Here is a 24,877-nt window from a genome sequence, read left to right on the forward strand (position 1 = left end):
AGCTTTTCCGATTTTACATTCAGGCTCTTCCGTGGCCCCGGACCAGACCGCTCTACACTAGAAATACTTCGGAGTGCATACAAACAAAGACCTCTAAGAAACCGAGTGAATTCCTAAAGGAGACGAGACTTAAACTGAGCTCTAAAGATAGGAGGGATCTGGGAAGAGGGGAGGGGGAAGGAAAAGGAACCGTAACAAGGGCGTGTGTCTCTCGACCGGGGTGTGGAGGCGTGGCGATACAGCAGCGCCGAGAGGTAAAGCGTGACCTCGCTACACGAGGGCAGGGCTGCCCCTCCCTTTGCCGTCCGTTCGGAGTCTACACGTGCTTCTGCATGAGCGGTGGCACCGGAGCACAAGGCCACTGACTACAAAATGGAGCTGGGAAGATGATGGAGGGCCTTGGAAATCGTACCATCTTTCCCTCAGAGATGGGTGAGGGAGTAATAGAAAGAGGATGGATGAGGCTCCAGATGCCTGGGGATCTGGTCCCACGTCTGTGTGCTCTCCATCTCATGGACTTCTTTCTTTTCTATAAAAGGAATACGTTGGACTAGGGAATGTCTAATCTTCATTTCATCTTGAAAGGCATTGGACTTCTCTGATGTGGTAGAAAGCAGGAAACCATGGAAGATTTGTGAGCTGTGGTGATATGAGGAACATGGTGTTTAAGGGGGCCCCTATGTTGGACGGGAGGGCATGGGAAGGATCTGCAACGTAAGAGAATTACACGAAGCGTCTGCCGGGAATCAAAGAGCGAGCTCCTCAGGGGTCGACTCCGATGGCAGAAACGGGAAGGAAAAGCCCAACACAGGAGGCATTTGTGAGCGGGAATGCGAGAGCGTTTGGTCATTGACTGGATTGGGAAAAGGCATGAGAGCATCAGACTGAATGACAGACAGCATGGAAAAGAAAGGGCCGTTCCCCTGGTCTCGGGGAGAAAAGAATTCAGCACTGAGCTTCTTGCGTTGGGCTTACAGTGAAGCATCAAAGTGGAAAAATCCCGTACTCATTAGGAAAAAAAGGAGCTCGAAGGCATATGACAGGATAGAACTAGAGATAAGTGAGAGTCATCAGCTGCAGGGAGATAATGAACAGTCCTGAGAAAATAGATGTGGAGGCTTTTATAATGCATTAGCAAAAGAGTCTTTTTTGTTTGTTTGTTTTATAGCTAAAGAAACGAAAGCCAAGAGACATTAATTTAATGATCTCACCTCTTTTTCAGAAGTAGATGGAATGGAAGCTAGTCATACATGTTAACAACTTAATAAATATCTATCACAGGAATAAGAGAAACAATATCTAACGGAAATAAATATCTATCACGGCATTTGAAGACAGCATTCAGGGCCCTTGACCTTCTGGAATGTTTTTGGCCACATTCACATCTATTCTTTCTTAGTCTGGAGTTCATTACTATGGCGGTTTTGTACTGCATCCATTGAGCTGAGCTGGAACTATGTTTCCCAGAGTTCCCTCCCCTGGGTAGTTCTGGTGAGGGTTGGCCAGAAGAGAAATCTGCACGAGGCTTGGAAGGCCAAAGTGACACATCAGAGCCTCTGCTGGGTCCTAGACGTCACTAGGTCTGTGACCGGCTGCCTTTCCCTGCTGGTCGTGAGGACTAGCCAATGGCACCCAGTCTCCTCCTCTGGCCTCTCCTGCTGCTGTCAGGGCTCTACAGAGAAGGACACCCGCTTTTCTGCGGGTGGCCAGCGTCATCAGAGTCGATGTGGTGGGAGACAGACGTGGGCTCCAGTTCCTTCTCGCAGATTCCAGTTTGTCGTGACTTTGAGGCCATCCTTTCTTCCCCGGGGCCCTGTGTGAGGGGCAACCCTTGTGACAAGTTCCTTGTCCCCTATCACTTACAGTGGTCCTGCTTCCCCGACAGAGCTGCTCACAATCCTCCTTACCCAGGCCTTCCTATGCCCCGCCTCCCTCTAATTGACTATACTTTGCGTCTTCCACTGATTCCCAAGGGCCCATTAGCCATCAGAAAAGGGTGATGAAATTTTAAAACACATCTTCTTATTTTTAAAGAGTCAGCATGATGGACAGAGAACCAAGAAGGCAGTACTAGCTACAAGGAGGTTTGGGGGACACCATCTAGGGGCTTCTGGTACCTGACCGTGGAGGCCTCCACAGCACCCAGAACTGCCCAGTCACTAAGTGAGAGAGAAAGAAACTCCTATCTGATTGAATTCACTGTTATTTCAGGCTTTGTTAGGGCCGGGCTTGAAATCTAACCAAACAACCAGTAAACATTCTCTTCGTCAACTTCAGTCATTCAAGTAAGTACACATCAGAAACTTCTGTGTTCTTATCATTACCCGCCCTCTCTCTTATCCTGCAGCTCAGCCTTCTAAATGTACAGGCTCATTTACCCAGCAGAGCTTCCGAAAAAGAGAGACTGTCTCTATCTTGCATAAAATGCAGAGCGGTGCACTTAACAGCCTCATGTGATGGGCAATGACACACGATTTCCATTCATTCTTGCCTCTACAGCGTCCTCATGGAGGACGGAACTAAAAGTAATTAACATTTATTTTCGAGACCAACAGAGGCCTGCTTATTCTTGCCTGGGACGAGGATTAACACTGAATTTCAGAAGACGAGTCTTTTCAATTATTTGAGCAAGTCACTTCGTTGGCCTCTGTGAGACCCAGTACCGTCATTTGTAAAATTTGGTGGCCCTTCTTTCTTCACAGGCTTGTCCTGAAGGTAAAACGAAATACTTCAAAGTACGTAAAACCTTCCTAGCACAGTATTTGACCTAATAGGTGGCAATACGTATGAGTTGGATCTACAGCCTAAATTATATTTTGAAAGAATGAGTAGAGAACACTATTTCAAGAATCCTAAAGGGTAAATAACAAACAGCTCCCAATAATTTCTTCCAAAATCAAACGGAGCTTGCTGAGAAGGGGAATTCTTGCTCTAATACAATAATGTATCAAATGGGAAGCTAGTGACGGAGAATTTGCTGCGTGTTTTCAAAGTTACCCCAAAACTAAAGACAGAAAGGGAGTAGGAGCTCATACCATGAGTATGTGGGTTCCGGAGGTTTATGATCAATGTCTGATATAATATGTACCATATCATCACCTCTGTTCACCTGAAAGTTTCTCTGACTTAAAGCAAGAAAAGCATCCTTTTCTTTTTGCTCACCTTTCCTTAGATTCTTAGTTGATTCTTGATATTGTAAAAGACTGGATCAAGAAAATTGATGTAAAGATTTTTAGTTATATGATGAACGTATAGGAAAAAAAGACGCTGGCAAAGGAAATCAACGGGACAATACCACCCGAAGTTTATCACATGAGCAAAACTTATTGTACTCCTTCATATGGAAAAGTTCACAAAGGAGCTTGAGTTGTTCCTTGGTACGAGACAACACTTATATGTTGCCCTTCTGGTGGACTTCAAGGAGCTTCTGAGAATAAAAGCGTAAGACGCTCTCTCGAATTTCATTAGCTTTGTGCATCAGAGTAACCACGTAAGTATTGTCTGCACCGCATGCATGTTTGTGTTCCCCATAAAATTCATATGTTGAAATCCTAATTCCCAATGGGATAGCATTTGCAGGTAGGGACTTTAGGAGGTAACTGGGTCATCAGGGTGGAGCCATGAGAAAGCTAGCTAGCTCTCTCTTGTCTGTCTCTGTTTCTGTCTCTCTCTCTGTCCCTCTGCCATGTGAGGACACACTAAGAAGGTAATGGCCAATCACAAACCAGGAGGGGGGCTCTCACCAACAACCAAGTCTGCCAGCACCTTGATCTTGGACTTGCCAGCCGCCAGACGATGAGAAATAAATGTTTGTTGTCTAAGCCATCCAGTCTTTGGTCTTTTGTTATAGCAACCCAAACTAACTAAGATAAGTGTCCCACAGATACACACCCAAGATGCCTGATTCCTGAAATAATAGTCGAAACCTGTTTTCAGGAAATTGTTCATTAATAATATTTGCCATTGCTAAGTCTTAACAAGGAGGGCCAGGGTTCAGAAACAAGTCAGAGAGGTCAGAGGCTGATGGTATTGTAGACTTGACTCGTATCTGCCCATGCACAGTCCCTTAGAAGGAAATCCATCAACTCACAGTGCCAGATGAAGGGCCAGCTCTGGTCGTCCATGGTTTGGACCATGTGGCCTAGAGGTGTCCTGAACAACCACTTATGACTGCGTCGCAAAGGACAGAGCCCATCAGATTCCTTCTCTTTCTCTGGAATTTGAAAGAATCAATATCTAGAGACTGATCTCAGTTAGATGTGGGAGTAGGCTGCAAAGTGAGGAAAGAGAGCAGCTGTAGAGGCCATATAAGTCATGTGCAAATCCAGGTATTAATTAACTGAGATTAAGGAGGCCAAATCTGCTGGTTGCTGACCAGAAAGAAGCAGACACAGGGAATATAGTTCAGTTAATTCAAGTATCATCTCCTTGAAGACAGGGACAGTGTCTGTCTTGTTCATTACGATTTCCTCAACATCTAGCATAGTTGTTGGTTATTAAAAAATTAGTCACTTGATACATATCACCTGAATGAATAGTTAATGACCTAACAGTAGATCACCAGAGCAAGCCCTAAAGTGACTTTCTTTCTAGGAACATTGTCAGGTCCTGGAACCAGAAACCTAAATTTGTCCATGAGATTCCCTCTCCTTCAACATAACCAATGTCTTCTCATGTTCTTAAGCTCCAATATTTCCTTTTATCTGAGCAACTCTGCTTGGTCCCTGATCCTTGTAAACAACAACAGCAAAACTTTGTGGGAGAGAGGAAGGAAGAAAGGAAGAGGGAAAGAGGGAAAGAATGGGGGAGAGGGAGAGTTGTAGGAATTGACTTATACTTCCCTAAAGAGAGGTTTGGATTTTGTGTGTGAGGCTAAACGACGAGGAACTGCCACCAACAACCTGTTCTAGAAAACCGTAGAGAGTTTGCTCCAGAGAAGTGTTTGAACTTTGTCATTGGACTAGACCAGCTATATAAAATAAAACAACCGTGTAGCTATCTCCCTGTAAATTGTTTATATTGTATTGAATGGGAGTAACTTGACTCCCATTCTCCTGCTTAATGAGTAAAGCGCTCAGGGAGGTTACTCTGGTGATAAAACATACAGTACTTACAGGAATAATCCACCCTCCTTCCCAACTCATCGTTCCCTGTTCTTCATTATTACTGAATGCATCCACCAGTGTGTCTTGGAGAAACTCTAAAAGCTTGATTTTTTTCTTCCATTCACGAAGACACTCAGGAATGATATGGGAGAAAATGTTATTCCAGTAAACTGCTTTCATAAAACACAGATTTCTTGCACAATACTCATCTTTTGAGGTCTGGTTTATCCCCAATCAATTGCTGTTAAATTATCCTCCTGCGACAGATAATGAAAAACTAATCCTTCTGTGGAATACCAGCCCTGCACATCTCACAAGAGAGGTATGAGCCAAGCATACTTTCCACATGAGTAGAAACGTCAGGTGGCCAGTATTATCCCCATCTTACGTCTAGTAGGTGTATGTGCAAGGTACCATAGCCATAAGACGTTCTGATGGCCAAAGGCAACAAGTTAGCATTCATAAGGGCAAAGAGGGAAGGAATAAAAAATAGGATACTTACTTGGTCCTAGACCAATGGAAAAAGCAGCAACATAAACAAGCAAGCTGGCTAAGGAAAGCCATTTCAAGAAAGCTGGGACGTCCGCGGGATCTGTGACTATCTGGTATTGAGCTTGGCTCAGTCCAGTATTTGGTAAGTGTGTCACTCCTTTCTTATCCATGTCATTTCTCATGGGCATTAGGGAGCTTTGGCTGTGGGCAGTGAGCTCCTTATAGAGCTCTCTAAGAGTGTCATCACTGGCTGACAGGTTTCCGGGCCCATAGAACACAGACTCATCCAACGATTGGTTGACAGGGCTATGGCTTCTGCAGATATTGGTGAAGTTCATGGGGATGTTGAGATTCACGATGCCCATGGTCATCAATGAAGCTGCCATCACAGAGGAGCCGATACAAAGGAAGGTTTTGCTCCCAACGTGGTCTACAAGAAGAGTGGCGGGGATGGTGCTGATGACCTTGACGACCCCAACCCCAGTGGAGGCGAGGCTCGCTGCCTCATTGCTTTGGAAGCCAACGGACTTCAAAACAGTTGACGCATAGAATAATATGTTTGGCTGACCAGTGACTTGCACAAAAAATACCAATGTTAGGCCTATCATTATCCGGGTCCTCATGTTGTCCTTGGATCGAAACAGATCCCAGAAACTATACTGATATTCATCTTTCAGGGAAGATTTGATCCCAGTGAGTTCCTCAGTTGTATCTGAGACAGCTCTCAACCTTCTGAGAACCTTGCTAGCAGCTTCCTCGTGTCCTTTCATCACCAGAAACCGGGGACTTGGAGGCAGAAAATACATTGCAATTGCCTGCAAAATTCCCAAGGGAATGACAAGGCCAAACATGTACTTCCAGCCATGGGAAACATTGGCAAACGCATAATTTGAGATGTAGGCAAAAAGTATGCCGATGACAATCATCAGCTCATTCAGTGACACAAGCAGGCCTCTTCTGTGTTGGGGAGCAATCTCTGCGATGTAAACACATGTGGCGATTGAAGAGAGTGAAATGGAAACCCCTAGAGCAACGCGTCCCGCTATGAGGACCGTGTAAGATGAACTGAGTATCAACACCAGGCTTCCGAGTCCAAGTAGGCAGGATGACAAGATGATGGCAGCCCTTCGTCCATATCTGTCAATCAGGACCCCTCCAGTGAGAGAGGCGAGCAAGGCCCCCATGAGGAGGGAGCTCACAACCATCTCCTGCTCGTGGCAGGTTAGGGCTAATAAGGTTCTTATCTGCAGAAGGGCTCCAGAGATGAGCCCAAGTTCATAACCCACCAGGAGGCCACTGACAGCAGCAGTGACGGACGACAGGAGAGTAAACATGCCGCAACCTACGGGCAGAGAGGAGAGACAGAGAGGTCAGTTCTGCACCATTAGTTTAAACATTTTATGTCTGAATGGAGACTGAAGCTTGTGTGCGTAAGCTTTTCGGAGCACTGAGTATACACACACACACATTAATATAGTAAAGTAATATATTAACAAAAATGATTAGATATAAATGGAAATATCCTTTTTCTTTCATTTTTGGAGGAGAGGGGTGAGGCCATCTAAGAAGTCATTTCCTTCTATTTGTGGTGCCACTGTTGTTTTTCAGTGGCCAGCAGACAGCTACGCAAGATAAGCAGATGATAGATGATAAAGACTGAACCAACAAGAGCAACCCCATTTGGCTCCTGCTTTGGTGTTGGATCAGAAATTCAGCCAGCCCAGTTCCTCGGGCCCCACGGCAGGCTTTTCTCTAAAGGCAAACCTCCAAGGCAGAGTAGAAAGGGTAGAAACCTCCATTCCCCTTGTGTAACCTGGGGAAAAATGAACCACAACCTCCAGGAAACCTGCCCTCATTTCTCCTTGGTCACATCTGGCCACAGTTGGCTCTTGCTGAAATATGAGGGTAGTGTGTGTGTGTGTGTGTGTGTGTGTGTGTGTGCGCGCACGCGCGCGCACACACACACGCACGTGCGCGTATGCCTTAACAAAGTTAAGGTTGTATCAGAAAGAAGGAAGAAGGAAATGGATGCAGGGGAGGGAACCAACAACATCCATTACTTGCTGTGAGTACGGAGGAAGGGGAATAGGACTTGGGGGAAGAAGGACAAAAGGGACTTCGTCTTGTTTTGTTATTTTAATGTTAACAACTGAGGAAAAATAGCAAAATGTTAACAGGCATTAATTAATTTTCAGAAGTAGGTAGGAGGGTGTTTATTATATGTGTATATCTGTAGTTTGTCAAAACAGGAACAAAACGAAACAAAAAGTAACCGAGGGCAGCGCAGGGAAGAGCACTGCAGGCACAGGAAACAGTAGTTTGCAACTGAAAGGCATGACACAGGAAAGCAAATTCTGGAACTGCTGGGCAGCTAGTACATCATATGTGGGGTGCAACCCCAGCTTGGAAAAGTAAATAGGATCCAGTAAATCGGGGTAGACACAGAGGGCACACTTCAAACAGAGCCCTGCAAGTCACAGTGACACCTTTTATTTATTTTTTAAATACTTATTTGGGGGGAGAACGTAAGCAGGGGAGGGGCAGGTAGAGGGGGACAGAGGATCTGAAATGGACTCTGTGCTGACAGGCTGACAGCAGCGAGCCTGATGCGGGGCTCGAACTCACAAACCGCAAGATCATGACCTGAATCGAAGTCGGACGCTCAACCGACTGAGCCACCCAGGTGTCCCACAGTGACACCTTCTATTGTTTTCCAAGTATAATGGGGCCAATGCACATTGAATAGCATGGGGGGACTGACACCAAGTTTCTTGCTGCTGGGTGCAGACTAGTTCTTCCAGAAGCAAGACTGGTAACAGAGAAAAGTGTGTTGCCTTAGAGTTGACAAGAGATGATAGTAGCTTGGATGTTCAGAGTAGACCTGGAGACACGTAGACAGATTCAAGAGTTAATTTGGAGGTAGGGTGCCTGGGTGGTTCAGTTGGTTGAGCATCCAATTCGTAATTTTGGCTCAGGTCATGATCCCAGGGTCATGGGATCGAGACCTGCATCGGGCTCTGCACTGAGTGTGGAGCCTGCTTAAGATTCTCTCTCTCTCTCTCTCTCTCTCTCTCTTTCTTCCTCTAGTCCCCTTCCCCAGCTCACAAGTGCTCTCTCTCTCTCTCTCAAATTAAAATTTAAAAAAAAAGAGTGAATTTGGAAGTAATAACAACTACACTTGCTTGTGAATTGGGAGTTAGAAGGAGAAGAGGTGGGTCAGAGCCCAAGATGGCTTCCTGGTTTGACCTGTTGGTTGAGTGATTTTATAATGTTCAATACCCTGTGGACAAATATGTACGTGGGATTCAGCAGCATTTATTTGGGATTTAAAAGCAGGGGAATGAATGAAATCAGGTAGGGAGGTGAAGAGGAGAGCTGAAGAAGGAGGAGTAGTCCTGGGACCTGGGGAATGCCAACATCTAGAAGACAGACAACAGCAAAGGAGTTGGAGAAGGAACAGAACTGAGATGTGTACAGAATAGACTAGAAATGTGCATAGGCACACAATTATCACAGGCTGAGCAACGGCTATTTAAGCCTGTCATTGTGGCGGGGGAGTTAAAAATGATGTTCAGCTCTAGGAAGTGAAGCAGGTCAGATAAAGTTGGTCTGAGTCTCTTCCCACGAGAAATACCCAAGGTATTTTACATCTCCAGGATCCTGGGACATAGGTGACTTCAAAAAATAAATCTAAAAAGGATTGAACGTTTAGATGGAGGAGCAAATAAAAGTGCAAGAACCCACAATAAAATAAAAGTAATTCATGAGCATAGTGAACATAAACCATTAAAGTGAAATTAAATTAGCAATTTATCCAGCTAAGTAAAAAACAAATATTTAGCACGAGTACATGGAAGATATTTCTGTAGGTAGTGGGAAGTACACACACACACACACACACACACACACACACACACACACAGAGGGAAATAAGGACAACCAGATGTAGTTATATAGTTGCCCCCAAGAAACCCAAAATTCTGGTGATATCTCTATTATCTATTATTTATTATGCGTGTTTTAGTTTTTACGTGCAAAATGGCTTTAAAGTAGTCTCTTATAGTGGTTCCTGGGTGACTCAGTTGGTTAAGCATCTGACTCTCAATTTCAGCTTAGTTCATGATCTCATGGTTCCTGAGTTCCAGCCCCACATCAGGCTCTCCTCCTCCTCCTCCTCCTCTGTCTCTGCTCCTGCCCCACTTTCTCCCTTTCTCTCAGAATAAATAAATCAACAACAACAACAACAAAAAAGGTACTCTCTTATAAGATCATTCATGTGCTAAATTTCCACATATTTCCCCCCCATGTGATCTTGAAATCCTCAGCAACATATTTCTCTATGACAAGGAGAATCGGGTCAAATTCTCACGTTTTGATAAGAATATTGTATTACTTCGTATCTCTACCTCCCACTGTTCATTTTATCTATTATTTTTTAAGTTTCTTATTTTATTTGTTTATTTATTTATTTTATTTTATTTTATTTTTTTTAATTTTTTTTTTCAACGTTTATTTATTTTTGGGACAGAGAGAGACAGAGCATGAACGGGGGAGGGGCAGAGAGAGAGGGAGACACAGAATTGGAAACAGGCTCCAGGCTCTGAGCCATCAGCCCAGAGCCTGACGCGGGGCTCGAACTCCCGGACCGCAAGATCGTGACCTGGCTGAAGTCGGATGCTTAACCGACCGCGCCACCCAGGCGCCCCATTATTTTATTTATTTTTGAGGTGGGGGAGGGACACACAGAGAGAGAGAATCTCTAGCAAGTTCCACACTGTCAGCATGAAGGCCAGTGTAGGGCTTGAACCCACCAACTGTGAGATCACAACCTAAGCCGAAATCAAGAGTCAGATGCTTGACTGAGTGAGCCACCCAGGCCCCCCAATTTTATCTACTTTTGACATATTGATTAGCTTTTATATGTTTTGGCAATTGGCCTCTGCTATTCATATTAAAAAAATAAACGACATTGAAGAATGAAACACTTGTAAGGCAGATTGAGGGAGGCACCCCAGGAATGGATTTAGAGTCACACAGGGCAGCAATGAGGGGATACTGAGTCAGGGACATGGCAGAATAGATGCTGCAACTGCTTGAGTGGCAGAAGATTGCCCTTGCCACTTCGCCCTCTCCTTCCCCTCTTATTTCCCCCCTTTGTTAGCTGGGAGATAGTGTTTTCCTACCAAAAGAAAGACTTCTTGACATACCAGATTCCCTTCCTTTGCTGCTCTATCATGTTACTTTAGACAGAGTCTGAGGTGGGCAAGTCACAAAGCCTGCTCCTTATACTGTGGGGGAAATGCTCCTGACGGAAGAGAGATCCAGCTTCTTCGTCCACTTTCTGGACTTAGCTTCATATGCTGATTCTTTTAGTCAGCGTTCATGGGACACGGACAAATTGGGATGTGTGCAAAGGGTCTGGAAACCATCCCAGTTTGTCAAGGTCCCTCCAGATACCCAGCAGCTAGTGCTGAGTATAATTCCTCAGAGTTACAATAAAATTATTTCCATATGAATTACTAAAAAGTCTTTTTACAAAATTACAAGTGTAAAAGTTTTTTTTTTAATTAATTAATTAATTAATTAATTAATTTGAGAGAGAGACAGAGCATGAGCAGTGGAGGGGTAGAGCGAGAGGGAGACACAGAATCCGAAGGAGGCCCCAGGCTCTGAGCTGTCAGCACAGAGCCCAACATGGGGCTGGAACTAGTGAACCACGAGATCATGACCTGAGCTGAAGTTGGACGCTCAACCAACTGGGCCACCCAGGCACCCTGAGTTTAAAAATTTTTTTATATATCACAACATTATCTATCTATCTATCTATCTATCTATCTATCTATCTATCTATATCTATCTTTCTGTCTGTCTATCTAGGGAGTTGGCCTTTAAAATCTTAAAGGGCGCAGAGGACATTCTATGACCCTATTCCCACACAGGGGGCATACCAACAGGGGTGATATGTCACAGAAGTAAGCTAAGGGCTTAACTGTGTGTATTTCATTTGAGGGGCCTGTCCTCCCTGAGATATGCTTTAAGGGATCCTGATCAAAACAAATTTCACTCATCTTGGTGCTGCTCCTTGTTACTGCTGAAGTTCCCTTACAGTCTCCAGCTGCCCATTTGGGATTGTGAATTCCAACGAGCCCGTGGAAGGTTAGTCCCTAATCACCCTAGATTGTAGCCCTGTGACACCTCAGGACTTCCACGACAGGACATTTTCCTGGTGCTAATTTACCATAAGAAAACAGTGAAGAGACATAAAAAGTGGATTTTTTTTTTTTTTTTTTGATGATGATAAAAGCAAGACATTATTCTACGGATGCCAGAAGGTAGAAATAACTTTTTCAAGAAATCTGGCCATGAACAGGAGGAAAGAGTGCGTCGCAGGCAGGTGGGGTCTGCCTAAACACAGATGGGCGAGTTTGGGCAGCTCGCTGGACCCAGAAGCAGCAGCCGGTCCTGAAGGAGAGGGCAGGATGAGGAATTCTGATGAATGCCTTTTCAAAGAACACCCAGCCCTGAAGTCAAACACCCTGTACTTCACGTTCATGGTGACGTTTAGCATTTCCATCCCATTTGCTCATGGCCTTGCTCAATGGGGGGCCTTTCCTTAACATTCAAGGAAATGGCCCCAAAGGGGCCACAGGGAACTCCCAGCCTTTCGTGGACATCACAGAAATGGCAACTACGTGCGGACTCACACCTGGGACCCGCAGTGCTGCTGGGTCATGCCTACTTCTCTGTCTTGCTGCTTCGCTGGAAGTCCAGCAGCGTCCCTGTTGAAGCCACGACGCCTGTGCTACAAGGTAAGGAAGTAAAAGCACTTGCGGAAGATGCCATCACAGCCACGGGGGCCTCACGTATGTGCACTGAGACCCACACGGAGGGCACAAAGGGCAGGAGCCTCCCCAGGCGAGGCGAGGCCACAATAGCTGCATTGTCCGCCGCTTGTGGTGACTCACATGAAACCACGCTGTCACTGGCTCGCACACGACACAATTTTCCATAATATTTGCGTTTCTGCCTGCCCTCTGCTTTCCTCTCTTGCCCCATGTCTGTTCCAGCCTGGGTACATAATGGGCGCACCATGAACACTTGTCGGCTCACTAAATCCTACAACAGACGGCAAAACGTGCACACACAGGTTCCTCTGGCAGGCAGCCAGGGAACTGGACGCCGTGCCCCAGTGCGAATGCCTCTGAGGTTTCAAAGACCCCCTACTTCACGTTTTGCTCGGGGGGAAAAACTTGCAGTGGCCCCCAAATGGCCTTGCAGATGTGGTCTCCCCTTTCTCCACTCCTCCTCCCTGAAGATCTTCCATCCCAACTCATCTTTCAAGAGTCATCCCAAGCGCCACCTCCCCCAGGAAGGCCACCCTGCTCGGCCTTATTTTGTGAGCTTCACCCCTCACCCCCCTGGGCTCCTGCCGCCCAAAGAATGTGTTTCTAGTGCACCTGTCAACTTTCAAGGTGCTCACTTATTTACCCATTTGTCTCCACCTGTTAAACCGAACGTCTAAGAACTCTACTCTCCTTATGTCTGTATTCTCATCTGTGGTCTTTGGCGCAAGGTAAATACTCAGTAAATGTTTGCTGAGTGATGGAATAAATGAATGAATGATAAGAGCCCTCCAGAACACTGATCCTTGGTCCTCTCCTCCCCAAGGTTCTGTCTGCAGACTAAGATTAAGGCACAGTATTATGGAATGGTTAGCATTTACAACTTTATATTTACATAAATGCTTAGCATTTGAACAGCATAGCATTAGCATTTCTATAAAGCTTTCAGCACTATTTTTAGCCTGTTAATATAGCACCACGGGAGACACCGTAAACCGTTTCGTTATCACTCATATATTTATTCTTTATGAAACGTGAGCCCTGTGTTCTCTGGCTGTTCAGACTCACTGTTTAGCAGCACCCATCAGGGACTCGGGTTTTCAGCCCCCACAACAGTCTCCAGACACCGGTTCCTCCCAGCCCATCCGGACTACTTGCTGTTTCTGGAAAATGCCATGCACTTTCCCAGACTTGTGCTTCTCTTCCAGCTGTTCCCCCTCAGGGTATGTCTCTCCCCTAACTTCAGAGTCTAGGGGAAACCCGAGTCATCTCTGAAGATACAGTTTGAATATCGCCTTCTCTACAAAACCTTTCCAGACGCCCTCTGGTTAGCGTTAATCTCTCTCCTCTCTCTTGCCTTTCTGTCCATGACCTTACAGCACCCTGGATCATATTTAGTTGCGCCCGTCTCCTGCCTTAGATTGGGAGCGCCTTGAGAGTAGGACTGTCGCCATCAAGGGACAAAACTCATCAAGGGACCCACACAGGGCCTGCCAGGAGGGCTCAGTACAGATTCCTGGTTGTCACGTGGGGGAAGGGCGCTGGCCCAGAGAGCTCCCCCAGGCCCAGAGGGTATGGCCCCTGGAGAGTTGAGGTGTGCTGTTTCCACCAGCTGCCAAAGGTCCCGGATGCTGCCCCTGGGACCTAGACCACGTGTGGGGCCCCTGGTGGTGGTAAATACTGGGCACTAGCCCGCATCTAGTCCCCCTCCCTGCCTCCCAATCCCCCTTAGCGTACAATGAAACTCAGCCCAACAGAAAATTTGGCCTCCCTCTCTACCTGCTATTGTTTGGCCTTTCGAAAACAAAAAACGATAGGAACTTTGCTTTCTTTTTCATTTTTCAAATCTCAGGTTTGATTTAGTAGTACGTATACAGACACACTTTCCGGAAACCAGGCTTCTCCAAATTCCCTGCGCTAGGGAGGTACCCAGAGGGGACGCTGCTTACACTGGCTTATTAGCCCTTCCCTTCGTCTTGCCCTATTAACTCTCTTTTTCTGCCTGATTATTCACAGGACTTCCATTCTTTTCTTTCTTTCCTTTTCGCTTTTTTGCCTTTCCGTCCTTCCTTCCCTCCTTCACTGTGAGACTTCCGCCGGGATAAGTCTGGCTACTTGTTTCTTCCACGCTTTTCTGCTTCTACTTGAGTTCTTCTACTCAGGAAAGATTTCTTCTAGTATTTTGGGTTTCCCCCTATTTGTTTAGTAATAATTATTTATCTGTTACTTATACATATTCATCTCATTTCCCGCCTGTATCTTTTTTTTTTTTTTTTAATGTTTATTTGTTTTTGACAGAAAGAGAGCACGGAATGGCGAGGGGCAGAGAGGGAGACCAAAGCACTGAGAGCAGAGACCCCTTCGTGGGGATCGAACTTGCAAACCATGAGATCATGACCTGAGCCAAAGTCGGATGCTTAACAGACTGAGCCAGCCACCCAGGCGTCCCCACTCTCTGTCTTCTTGTCCTGCTTCTGTGCACCTAGAATAGCCTCTCCTACGTCGCAGATCTCAGAATATAGTTCTGCTCCGGTGGCGTTAGCGTCCTCACGCTCATGACAGGTTCACAAAGGCCTGTCTGCACCTGTGTCCTCAGCTCTGTCTTCACCTGGATTTGTTCTCGTTGTCGGGCGTTGTCCTAATCTCTTTTTTCAGAGTCTACTCTTACAAAATGTATAGAGAACAGAAAACAGATGCTTTCCAAAAATGTATGTACGTTTCCTATAAAAAGAAATCTTAAAATGCATCCTTCGCCTTTGTATTTAGAACATACTTGCCAGTGGCCAGATTTGTTGCTTTCTCTGTATCCAGCCCCCAGATCAGTTATGATATTTTTGACCGTAGGAAACCAAAACCTAAAAAACGAGGCTTTAAAACATTGTGGCATTCGCTGTTTAATTGGTGAGAAGACCGAGTTGAGTTTGGTGTCTCCAAGGATTCATACTCTATCCATTCTTCTGTTCCTGCCTCCTCAGAGGGTTGGCTTTTGCCCCTGGTTTGTCACCATAGGTGCAAAGAGGCCGCCACAGCCCCAGGCTTAAGATTCCCTCGCAACCAAATTCAAAGGCAAGTGACGGTGGAAGAAGGCTTGCGGTAAGGCCTCTTTCTTTTTTTCATGGAGGGAACTTTCCAGAAGCACCCTGGAAGAGGATGGGCTTCAGAATACGCTAGCCCCGAAATGTGGTGCCTTGGCTTATTGAATGCCTTAAGCTGAAGGAGTTTGAGAAAATGGCAGAAGCAGGAGGGTCCCTCTGGCCTTCTCCCTGCCCTTTCCCCCTGAAGCAGGTGACACCCTTACATGGGAGATGCCCTCCCCACACCCACAGGAAGGGAACAATCTTATCTCTGAAGACAGAGAGAGACCACGAAGGATCCGAACAAACAGGCCTTGCCCAGTCTCCCCAGTTCACAACACTTATCTCACACACCTTGACCTGTCATATGCTCGGTGGCTGTCCACGCTTCATCAAACAGAGCATAACAACACTCAGGTTTAACCATTTCTTACTCTTTAGTTCCCGAGGGCTCCCGTGTCACGTAGAACTCGCATTAAATTCACGTGGATACTTTTTCCCTCTCAATCTGTCTTTGTCAGTTTAATTTTCAGACCTAGCTGAAGACTTCCCGTCATGTCTCATTGGCCAGAAGCAGAGGGTTCCCTGGTCAGACTTGGCTGCAAGGGAGCCTGAGATGCGAGTCTCTGAATATTTTAGGTCCCCAGATAGGAAAGGCAGAACATGAGAAGGGAGTTGGAACAGCTGTTGGGTTTTCAGTGTCTTACATACCTTATTCTAGCCACCCAGAGCACTTGGTGTGCAGAGCGACTGGCCAAATTTCTGATGCCTGGAAGTAATTTTTCTGGTGGGACGCCATTGGACGGAGGAAGGACTTGTATTGCCTCTGTGTTTTGGTCTCCTGACTAGGAAGAAGAGATACCATTCCTGCATGATTTAAAGCAGTCTGGAAAACCAGTACGGGCAAAGCTACAACTTCTGGAAGGCACCATTCCAGTGGCTCATCCAGGCTTTGTCCTTTCTTAACACTGATCTCATGTTCCAGAACTCGGTGAGCCGCTGTCTTTCCTATCTGCCCAGAGTTGCTGAAATCTTGGAAACCGTAGCCCCTGAGAGAGAAAGAGAAGTAACGGCAACGGGATGCCTGGGAAGATCGGACCGTGCGGCAAAGCTTCGACCCTCTGCCAGAGTGGCCCCAGGGGTCTGTGGTGATGTCTTCCCTATATCTGGCTCCCGAAAATCCTCTCCATTAGGGATGTGCAGTGGGAGTTTGCGCAAAGCTAAAATGTTACTGCCTTTTATACATCAGGCCCATGTTTGTACCTAACTTTGGGTTAAATGCTAACCCATTGAGGAGTATATCTGGCTTTTATGCTTTTGTGACTTTACATCTCTTTCCATGTTTTTATGGATATTTTCAACAGACAGTTAAGGGGGTGTGATCTGGAGAACAAACCAGCAGCCACGTCACCTGGAGACGTCTGAGGACTCCACCACGGAGATTCTCAGTGTGTGCGAGCGCGAGTGAGCTATGGACATGTGAGAATTCACAAAATCTTTAATTAGTGAACGTTGGAAAACATAGTAACACGTGTATCTGTACTCGAAGATTTCAAACGTATGCAGATGTGATGAAAAAATTATAAAAAAGTTCAAGTTCCGGTGATGGCACAGTAGCGTTCCTTCAGTCTATATTTTCTTTTTTTTTTTTAATTTTTAAATGTTTTTATTTGTTTTTGAGACAGAGAGAGACAGAGCATGAGCAGGAGAGGGGCAGACACAGAATCGGAAGCAGGCTCCAGGCTCTGGGCTGTCAGCACAGAGCCCAACAGGGGGCTCAAACTCACAGACCGTGAGATCAGGACCTGAGCTGAAGTTAGAAGCTTAACCGACTGAGCCACCCAGGCATCCCCTGTCAGTCTATATTTTCTAATCAATAAATATAAGATGGCAGAAACTATTATGTGAGGATCTAAAGTTGTTTAAGGAGTTGTTAAAGGGGTCTACATACTTGAAAATGACTGGGAATCATCCGTAGTGCATTTAAACATTTTAAATTGGGAAAATACAATGGGAAGAGAATAAATAATATTGTAAAGGCTGTGGATGTAAAGCTCTTAGGAAATGCACTTTATTTACTAAAAATAAATACCTGCATGGTCACCTGGATGTTAAGGGAGAAGGGCATGGGGCAAGTTGATAATATACAAGAGGACTATGGGAAAGAGTAGTCCTTTCCCATAAGGAAAGGAAAAAAAAAGGAAAAAAAAAAAAGGCCGAGAAGGAAAAAAGGAAAGGAAAAAAAAAAAAAGGCCGAGATGTTTTATATAACATAAGGGAAGAATTTTGACCTGTGTGTGGATGTGTGTGTGTGTGTGTGCGTATGACAGAGAGAGTTCAAGAAAGACTGGCTAAGAATGCCCAGAAATGGAAGAAATGGAAGAAAAATGGAGAAATGGAAGAAAAGGTCCAGACAGGTTACCAAGTTGTGGGGGAGAGGACGGGGATAAGGGAACAAAAGGGCCACAGGCCTACGGATTTTAGGAAAGTTGGTTTACAAGAAATTCCCTATGGTAGATTTGACAGGATAATTAAAAAAAAATTTTTTTTCAACGTTTATTTTTTTATTTTTGGGACAGAGAGAGACAGAGCATGAACGGGGGAGGGGCAGAGAGAGAGGGAGACACAGAATCGGAAACAGGCTCCAGGCTCTGAGCCATCAGCCCAGAGCCCGACGCGGGGCTCAAACTCACGGACCGCGAGATCGTGACCTGGCTGAAGTCGGACGCTCAACCGACTGCGCCACCCAGGCGCCCCGACAGGATAATTTTAAAAATGGGCTCACCAAACATTTATTTGGATGATAGCTGTCTGCAAATCATAGTAATGATCCACAAAGAGCTTCTATGAATGGGATCTGAGAATGTGAAGGAAAAAGGGCCGTGATCTGCACCCGGATCAAAGCAAAGATAAGAGAAAAAGACTAATTGTAGGAAGTGAAGGTTAAGAATCCAGTGGAGATCGGGGCGCCTGGGTGGCGCAGTCGGTTAAGCGTCCGACTTCAGCCAGGTCACGATCTCGCGGCTGTGAGTTCGAGCCCCGCGTCGGGCTCTGGGCTGATGGCTCAGAGCCTGGAGCCTGTTTCCGATTCTGTGTCTCCCTCTCTCTCTGCCCCTCCCCCGTTCATGCTCTGTCTCTCTCTGTCCCAAAAATAAATAAACGTTGAAAAAAAAAAATTAAAAAAAAAAAAAAAAAGAATCCAGTGGAGACAGGACGTTGATCAGAAGAACAGCAAGGCTCCTCAGGTATTCTGTGTGTGCACAGCAAGGGCGGCAAGTAAGAAAACATGTGGACTTAGCTTCACGGGGTCCGGAACTGTGTTTATTTAAATATTAACATAATGGTGGCCCCATGAAGCTGGAGGATTTTGACATGCAGATAAGGTTTTCTAGAACTCTCTAATTCTGTCCCCACTACCATCATTTTCAGAAACTTGCTTGGTTTCTCTAAACTGATATGGTCTCTTCCTAAGAATGCTTCCTCTCATGGTACTTAGCACACAAAGGTTTTGTGATATGGTCCCTGCTTACATCTTCAGATTTCTTTGTCGTCCTCTGCCCTCCACCCTTCTTTGAACTCTGTGCTCTATAGCTGGAGGTCCCTGAATGTGCCATTTTGTCTTCTCAACATTTGTGCGCAAGCTGTTTTCTCTGCTTATAATGCTCTCCGTAAATGCACTGACCTCAGTTATACCTTCTTAATTTTTTTTTTTCAACGTTTATTTATTTTTGGGACAGAGAGAGACAGAGCATGAACGGGGGAGGGGCAGAGAGAGAGGGAGACACAGAATCGGAAACAGGCTCCAGGCTCTGAGCCATCAGCCCAGAGCCCGACGCGGGGCTCGAACTCACGGACCGCGAGATCGTGACCTGGCCGAAGTCGGACGCTTAACCGACTGCGCCACCCAGGCGCCCCAATATACCTTCTTGACTCAACTTCACTCTACTATCTTCCAGAATCCATCAAAACCTGGCTGAGCTGCCCCATGGGCATGAGTATGGCATTATATCCCCGGCCACCTCCTCCATCCTGGGTTTCCTGAACTCGTGTCTCTCTCCACCAGTTGGTAATATGTATCGGCATTGCATGGATGTCTCTTGTTCACCCTGGACCCGGCCGTAGCACGTTTGCTAAACAATCATCTTATAATTATTTCGATTCTGGTAAAATCTGGTAAAATCTACAGACACGGATAATGTCCTACATATTGCTTTGCACTCTGAAGTATCTGGCATGGAGTAAGTGCTCAATATGTACTGCTGAATTCCCATGTTCTTTAGTTTAGCTGAACAAATGCTTAATTCATTTGCTCATTTAACAGCTCAGCACGTACTATGCGCCGGCACCATGTTGGGCACAGATGGTAACATGCTCATCTGGATGAACAGTGCAGTCAGCAGGATGGTCTTTATGAGCACTGTGTTCAGAGATTTCCCAGGTTGCATCTGGATTTGGTAGCTCAAGATGGTGGTACTTGTCCCACGTGCACGTGATCCCTGATGGAAAAGGCATAGCTCCTACCTCTTAGGAACGGTATTTTCCAAGCCCACAGTGCTTACGATCCTCTCAGAGCTCTGACAAATGTACAAGGATGTGTATTTTATCCGGGAGCTTATAACCTTATAGCAAAAGACGTGTTGCATGGAAAATCAGGGAGCTAGCTAAAATCGAATGCAATAAAGTTCTGAAACGAGTTTAACAGGTACCCCAAATCAAAGATCAGGTAACAGAACAGAGCAGGGAGTAGAGACATTGGTGCTGGATGGTATTACGGGTCAAGTGGGTAAAACCATGGATTGGATCATAGGATACTGACACTCTGATATTACCCATGCTACCTGGAGTGAGTCCCTTTGGTTTTCTCCAGGAGGTACCCGGGCTTAAGGTGAAGTCAGGAATCAGAGTGCCTGATTAGTTACCAGCCAGATTGTGACATGTCCCTTAACCTTTCTGTTCCTCTGTGTCCTCATTCCTAAGATAGAGATAATAATATTACCTACTTCATAAAGTTGTTATGAGAATTAATGAGGCAGAGGAATGTGTTGGGCATGGTAGTAAGCATTTGGTTCTCCTGGCCTCAGTTTCCTTATCTGTGAACTGGGGATAGTATTACCTCATTGCGTTATTGTAAAGATAAGAAGGAATAATAGTAATAGACACATTTGACCCACAATAATCATTCAACAAAAATTTGTGTCGTCTGGATCAATGGGGTAAAATCTCCATGACACGGAAATAAAACTTTGAAACAGTCTCTCTTACTGATAGCAAAGGAAGTAAAATGATACCTTGTTTCCAGCATAACAATTATGCCTTTTCATAAATTCTTGAATTCCTTTGTTTTTGGTAGTACCTACATAATTGGGTTTACACCATGAAAAATTCTTCCCGTGAGTTTGCCTGGGGTTTCAACAATCTTGTTTCCCAATGGAATTGAAACATTTTTATTAGCTTGGGAAGGCTCTCTCACCACAAACTAATCTTAATCACAATTTATTTCTCTGTTCTTAAAAGTCTTGCTGGGGCACCTGGGTGGCTCAGTCAGTTAAGCCTCTAACTTCAGCTCGGGTCATGATCTCCAGTTCGTGAGTTCGAGCCCCTCATCAGGCTATCTGCTGTCTGCTTTCAGCATGGAGACCACTTCAGATCTTGTCTCCCTCTCTCTTCTCCTCCCCCACCTGTCTCAAAAATAAATAAACATTAAAAAAAAAAAAAAAAGTCTTGCACCTCTGAGGCTGAGATGCCATTTCAGGCTGGTTTCTAAATTAACATTGCACATTGCTCCCAGCACCAACTTCCACAAAGTATGGAAGCAGGTGCACGTAGAACAAATTTTGGAGAAAATTATATGGACATAACCAACAGCCCCAGAGTCTGCCTAACTGTGCCAGGCAGACCTGAGTCATGAGTGTTCCGGAGAAACAATTACTTCCAAGGGGAGCACAATTTAACAGCTTAAAGGTGAATTACACTTGATTTACTCAAGGAAAAAAATACTCCTGTAAGTCAAACAAAGGACTGCATTTTTCTCCCTGGTATTTTGGCAGAACAATATAAAGTAAGGGATTGTTCGAAAAGAATGAAACCTACTGAAATTAAAAGGATGTAATAAATTATTTTAGTTTTATTATTACTCCTATACCTCAATTGTATAGAAAAATTAGTATATCACTGAAGTATAGCCACTTAGCAAATGTATCAATGAGAGTGCTGTGTTGTGTGTGTGGGTTTTTTTTTTTTTTTTTGGTTTTCTTTTTTTAAATTTTTAATTAATTAATTAATTAATTTTTAGGATCCTATGGGATTAGCAGTGCTGTGACATAGGAAGTAAAACGGTACCAATGAGCCAAAAGAAAACAAAATTAAATTTTAAAAAACATGTATGATTTTATGATTTACTATAAAGGTTATATAGCTGACTCTAAGTTTCAGCTGGGAACTATCTGGGGTGATTTCAAGTCCTTTGCCTTTAACGGAGATTAGGTACCTTCTGAGGGAAGACGGGATGAGAAATTATCCTTATTTGGTATTTGGTCAAACAGCCCCTTGAAATGAAGCCCATTCTAACCTTCCCCTCCCCCCCCTTTCTCACCGTATCTTGGTATCTTTTTACATGGCTTTTATTCTCTATTTTATTCAATAACCCATCTTCTTGGGGAAGACTGTGCCCGAGGAAACCATTGAACTAGGGAACCCAACTCTGCTCAATTTAAGAATCTTCTACAACGAGTTCTGGCTCACAGTCTGAGTCAGTAGGTGTTTTGCTGAGAAGCAGAAACTAATTGCGCACTAACAGGGGGTGGGGGGTAACTGGGAGCTCTCAGAACTTTTTAAACCCTGAGGCTAATTATTACTTGGTTCCTACTACTGAGAAAACGCTACCTACAAAACCAGATTCAACAACTATTATTGAACGAGAAGACAGTCCCACCTATCTACGGCAATTAAACATTGCATTTTCAAATTGGCTGACTCCCCTTGGATTTACACATTTAAATTGGAGTTTTCCTCGGGCAGCTACCGGGTGGGTTTATTTTGAGGTGTTTTTGGTTTTGTTTTCGTTTGTCTGTCTGTTTTTTTTTTACCTGCGAACATAAGATTTAGCCCACCAAAAAGGACCCCCTTGAAAATTCACAAACAGTAGAAGTTAAGGACTACCACTAGGCATGTTCCTGGGATCTCAGAGGCCTCAGCTCCTGCGAGCAATCTGACCAGACTATGGGTGATATTACAAATATTTCACAACGGGGATGGGGCACTGACCCATCAGAAGAGGCATTAGCTGTAAAACCAGCCCAGGCACAATGTGTCCGCTGACTGATTTCAGTCCTCCGGGTCAGTCACACCGCTTGAAGGCTTCATCCATGTCTGCCAGGCCCTGCCTCCTGCAGGCTCCCTCCCGTCCATGTCCGCAGCTGTGGTGGCAGCCAGGGGGTAGCCTGTGGAAGCAGCAACCTCTCTGCCCTCTCTAGGGCACAGCCATTTCAAAGGGAAACAAGAGCCCTGGCTGTGTGAGCCCAACACTACCGGGAGTCTGTGGTGAAACAGCTTCCGCCATGTTGGCTCAGAGCCTTCTCTCTCCCTAGATCTCAGAGAAGCCATTTGCCTGGCCCTCACAGTCACAAGGAGCCTCAAACTGAGGCTTTTGATGTGATTTCCAAGTGAGGTTAAATGTACAGTCATAGAGATAAGCTGACCGAAGTGAAAAGGGAGATAATCATCTTTAAATCTGTTCTTATTTCCAGACAAAAGAGTCGACAGTCTCTCAGAGATTCACATGTCTATCAATCCTGTCATTTCCTTGGCAATATCAAGCTGTATAGAATAGTTTTTTTTATTGTTATCAGTCATCAATTTGTTAAATGCCTGTGTTTTTAAAGCACAATAATCTGTGTCACAGGTTTTGCCACTTTTTAATGTAGGGAAAGCCTGGGAAAATGCTAATGGCTAAGACCTGGGTCTTCCCAAAATGACTGGTTTGTTGTTAGACTTGCCCTTCTCACAACCAAGGCTCTGTTAAAAGGTCTAGTTGATTGGCCTGACTTGCTCTTCCCTGGGGACAAGGTTCCTTCTAAAGTCTGCTCAACTCTCTTACAGGTAGACTCTCCATCGGGCTGCCCAAGGAAGCCTGAGAGAGCTGGGCCTGACTGAGTTTAAGGGGGCCTGGTTCAGGCTAACCCTGGGAACCCAAGACTCAGTAAGGAACATAGTAAAAATGCCCCACCCTCAAAAACATCGCCTGCATAACCAGAGTAGTGACAGACCTGTGGTTTGCTAATGTGGTCCCACCCAGGACCCAGCTCAGGACTACAGGAGATGGGAAGGGATCAGGGAGCAGCCCGCCTCAGGCTCTTCCTTTTCTTCACCCCCCTTTCCACTAAAGAGGTGCCATGATTACCTCTCTTACATACTGACCACCTACTTCAGCTTTTCCTTTGTCGAAAGGAGTTTCACAGCTTTAAACAAGTTTGAGAACAACTGCCTTTGGATACTCATCTGATTAGCCCAAGTGTACATTTCTTAAATCTCAGCCTGCGGCATTTTGGATTTAGAAGGGTCTAAGGGGGTCGAAGCCCAGCCCCTTCAACCGGGCCAGTGAGTCCAGCCAGTTATACTGATCTGGGTTCCAGTGCATCGGGCAGCCGGGGCTCCATTGCTTGAGAACTTGCACTCATACAGTGAATATTGTTCTTGGTCTCTGATCCTTTGGGCAGGTGCTGGTGGGGTAAAAAGGGCCTCAAGGAAACTCCTCTTAGCCTGATCTGAAACATGAAATTGGAGGGGCGCCTGGCTGGCTCAGTCGGTTAAGTGTCAGACTTCGGCTCAGGTCATGATCTCACAGCTTGTGAGCTTGTGTCCCGCATCGGGCTCTGTGCTGACAGATCGGAGCCTGGCGCCTGCTTCAGATTCTGTGTCTCCCTCTCTCTCTGCTTCCCCACTCATGCTCGCTCGCTCTCTCTCTCTCTCTCTCTCTCTCCCCTTCAAAAACAAATAAACATTAAAAAAAAAAAAAAAAAGAAACATGAAATTGGAAGAGTCTGGAAGACCCATCTGCTGAGACAGAGGAACAGGCATCCAGCCCCCCAGGCCAGAGACCTCAGGGTGAGTTTTGCACCACCCTGCGAGAACCTGGGCCAACCACACATCTTCTCTCACTTGTGTGAGATGTTGTAGCACTGTGCTTTTCTAATATCACCCACACAGCGGTCGGCTCTAGGCACCAGGATTATGAATTGAGCTTAACGCTGCCTATAAGGTCAGTTATAACATGCCCGTGAATACTAAAAAAAAATTACTAAAAACATACACGCTTTATGTCGTAACTGATTGAAAATGGACTTAAGTTCGTTAGCTTGCAGTCAAT

At 45.3% G+C, this 24,877-nt stretch overlaps 1 protein-coding gene and 1 long non-coding RNA gene across 4 annotated transcripts in view; one reads left to right on the plus strand and one right to left on the minus strand.

The window, feature by feature from the left end:
* SLC2A12 (solute carrier family 2 member 12) overlaps positions 1-24,877 on the minus strand; it is a 60,113-nt gene that overhangs the window by 32,517 nt on the left and 2,719 nt on the right. For 2 of the 3 annotated variants that reach the window (XM_045499686.1, XM_045499684.1), the window contains exon 2: positions 5,608-6,939. In XM_045499686.1, coding sequence (XP_045355642.1) covers positions 5,608-6,939 — 1,332 coding nt within the window. Of the gene's footprint in view, positions 1-2,227; positions 2,710-5,607; positions 6,940-24,877 lie in introns of those variants that run through there. The other variant, XM_045499687.1, reaches the window with a different exon arrangement.
* Positions 7,518-11,840, plus strand: LOC123609039. The gene is made up of 2 exons (XR_006717578.1): positions 7,518-7,662; positions 11,695-11,840. It is a non-coding gene; the product is annotated as an uncharacterized LOC123609039 (long non-coding RNA).

This window comes from Leopardus geoffroyi, chromosome B2, assembly GCF_018350155.1.
Source record: "Leopardus geoffroyi isolate Oge1 chromosome B2, O.geoffroyi_Oge1_pat1.0, whole genome shotgun sequence".
NCBI lineage: Eukaryota > Metazoa > Chordata > Mammalia > Carnivora > Felidae > Leopardus > Leopardus geoffroyi.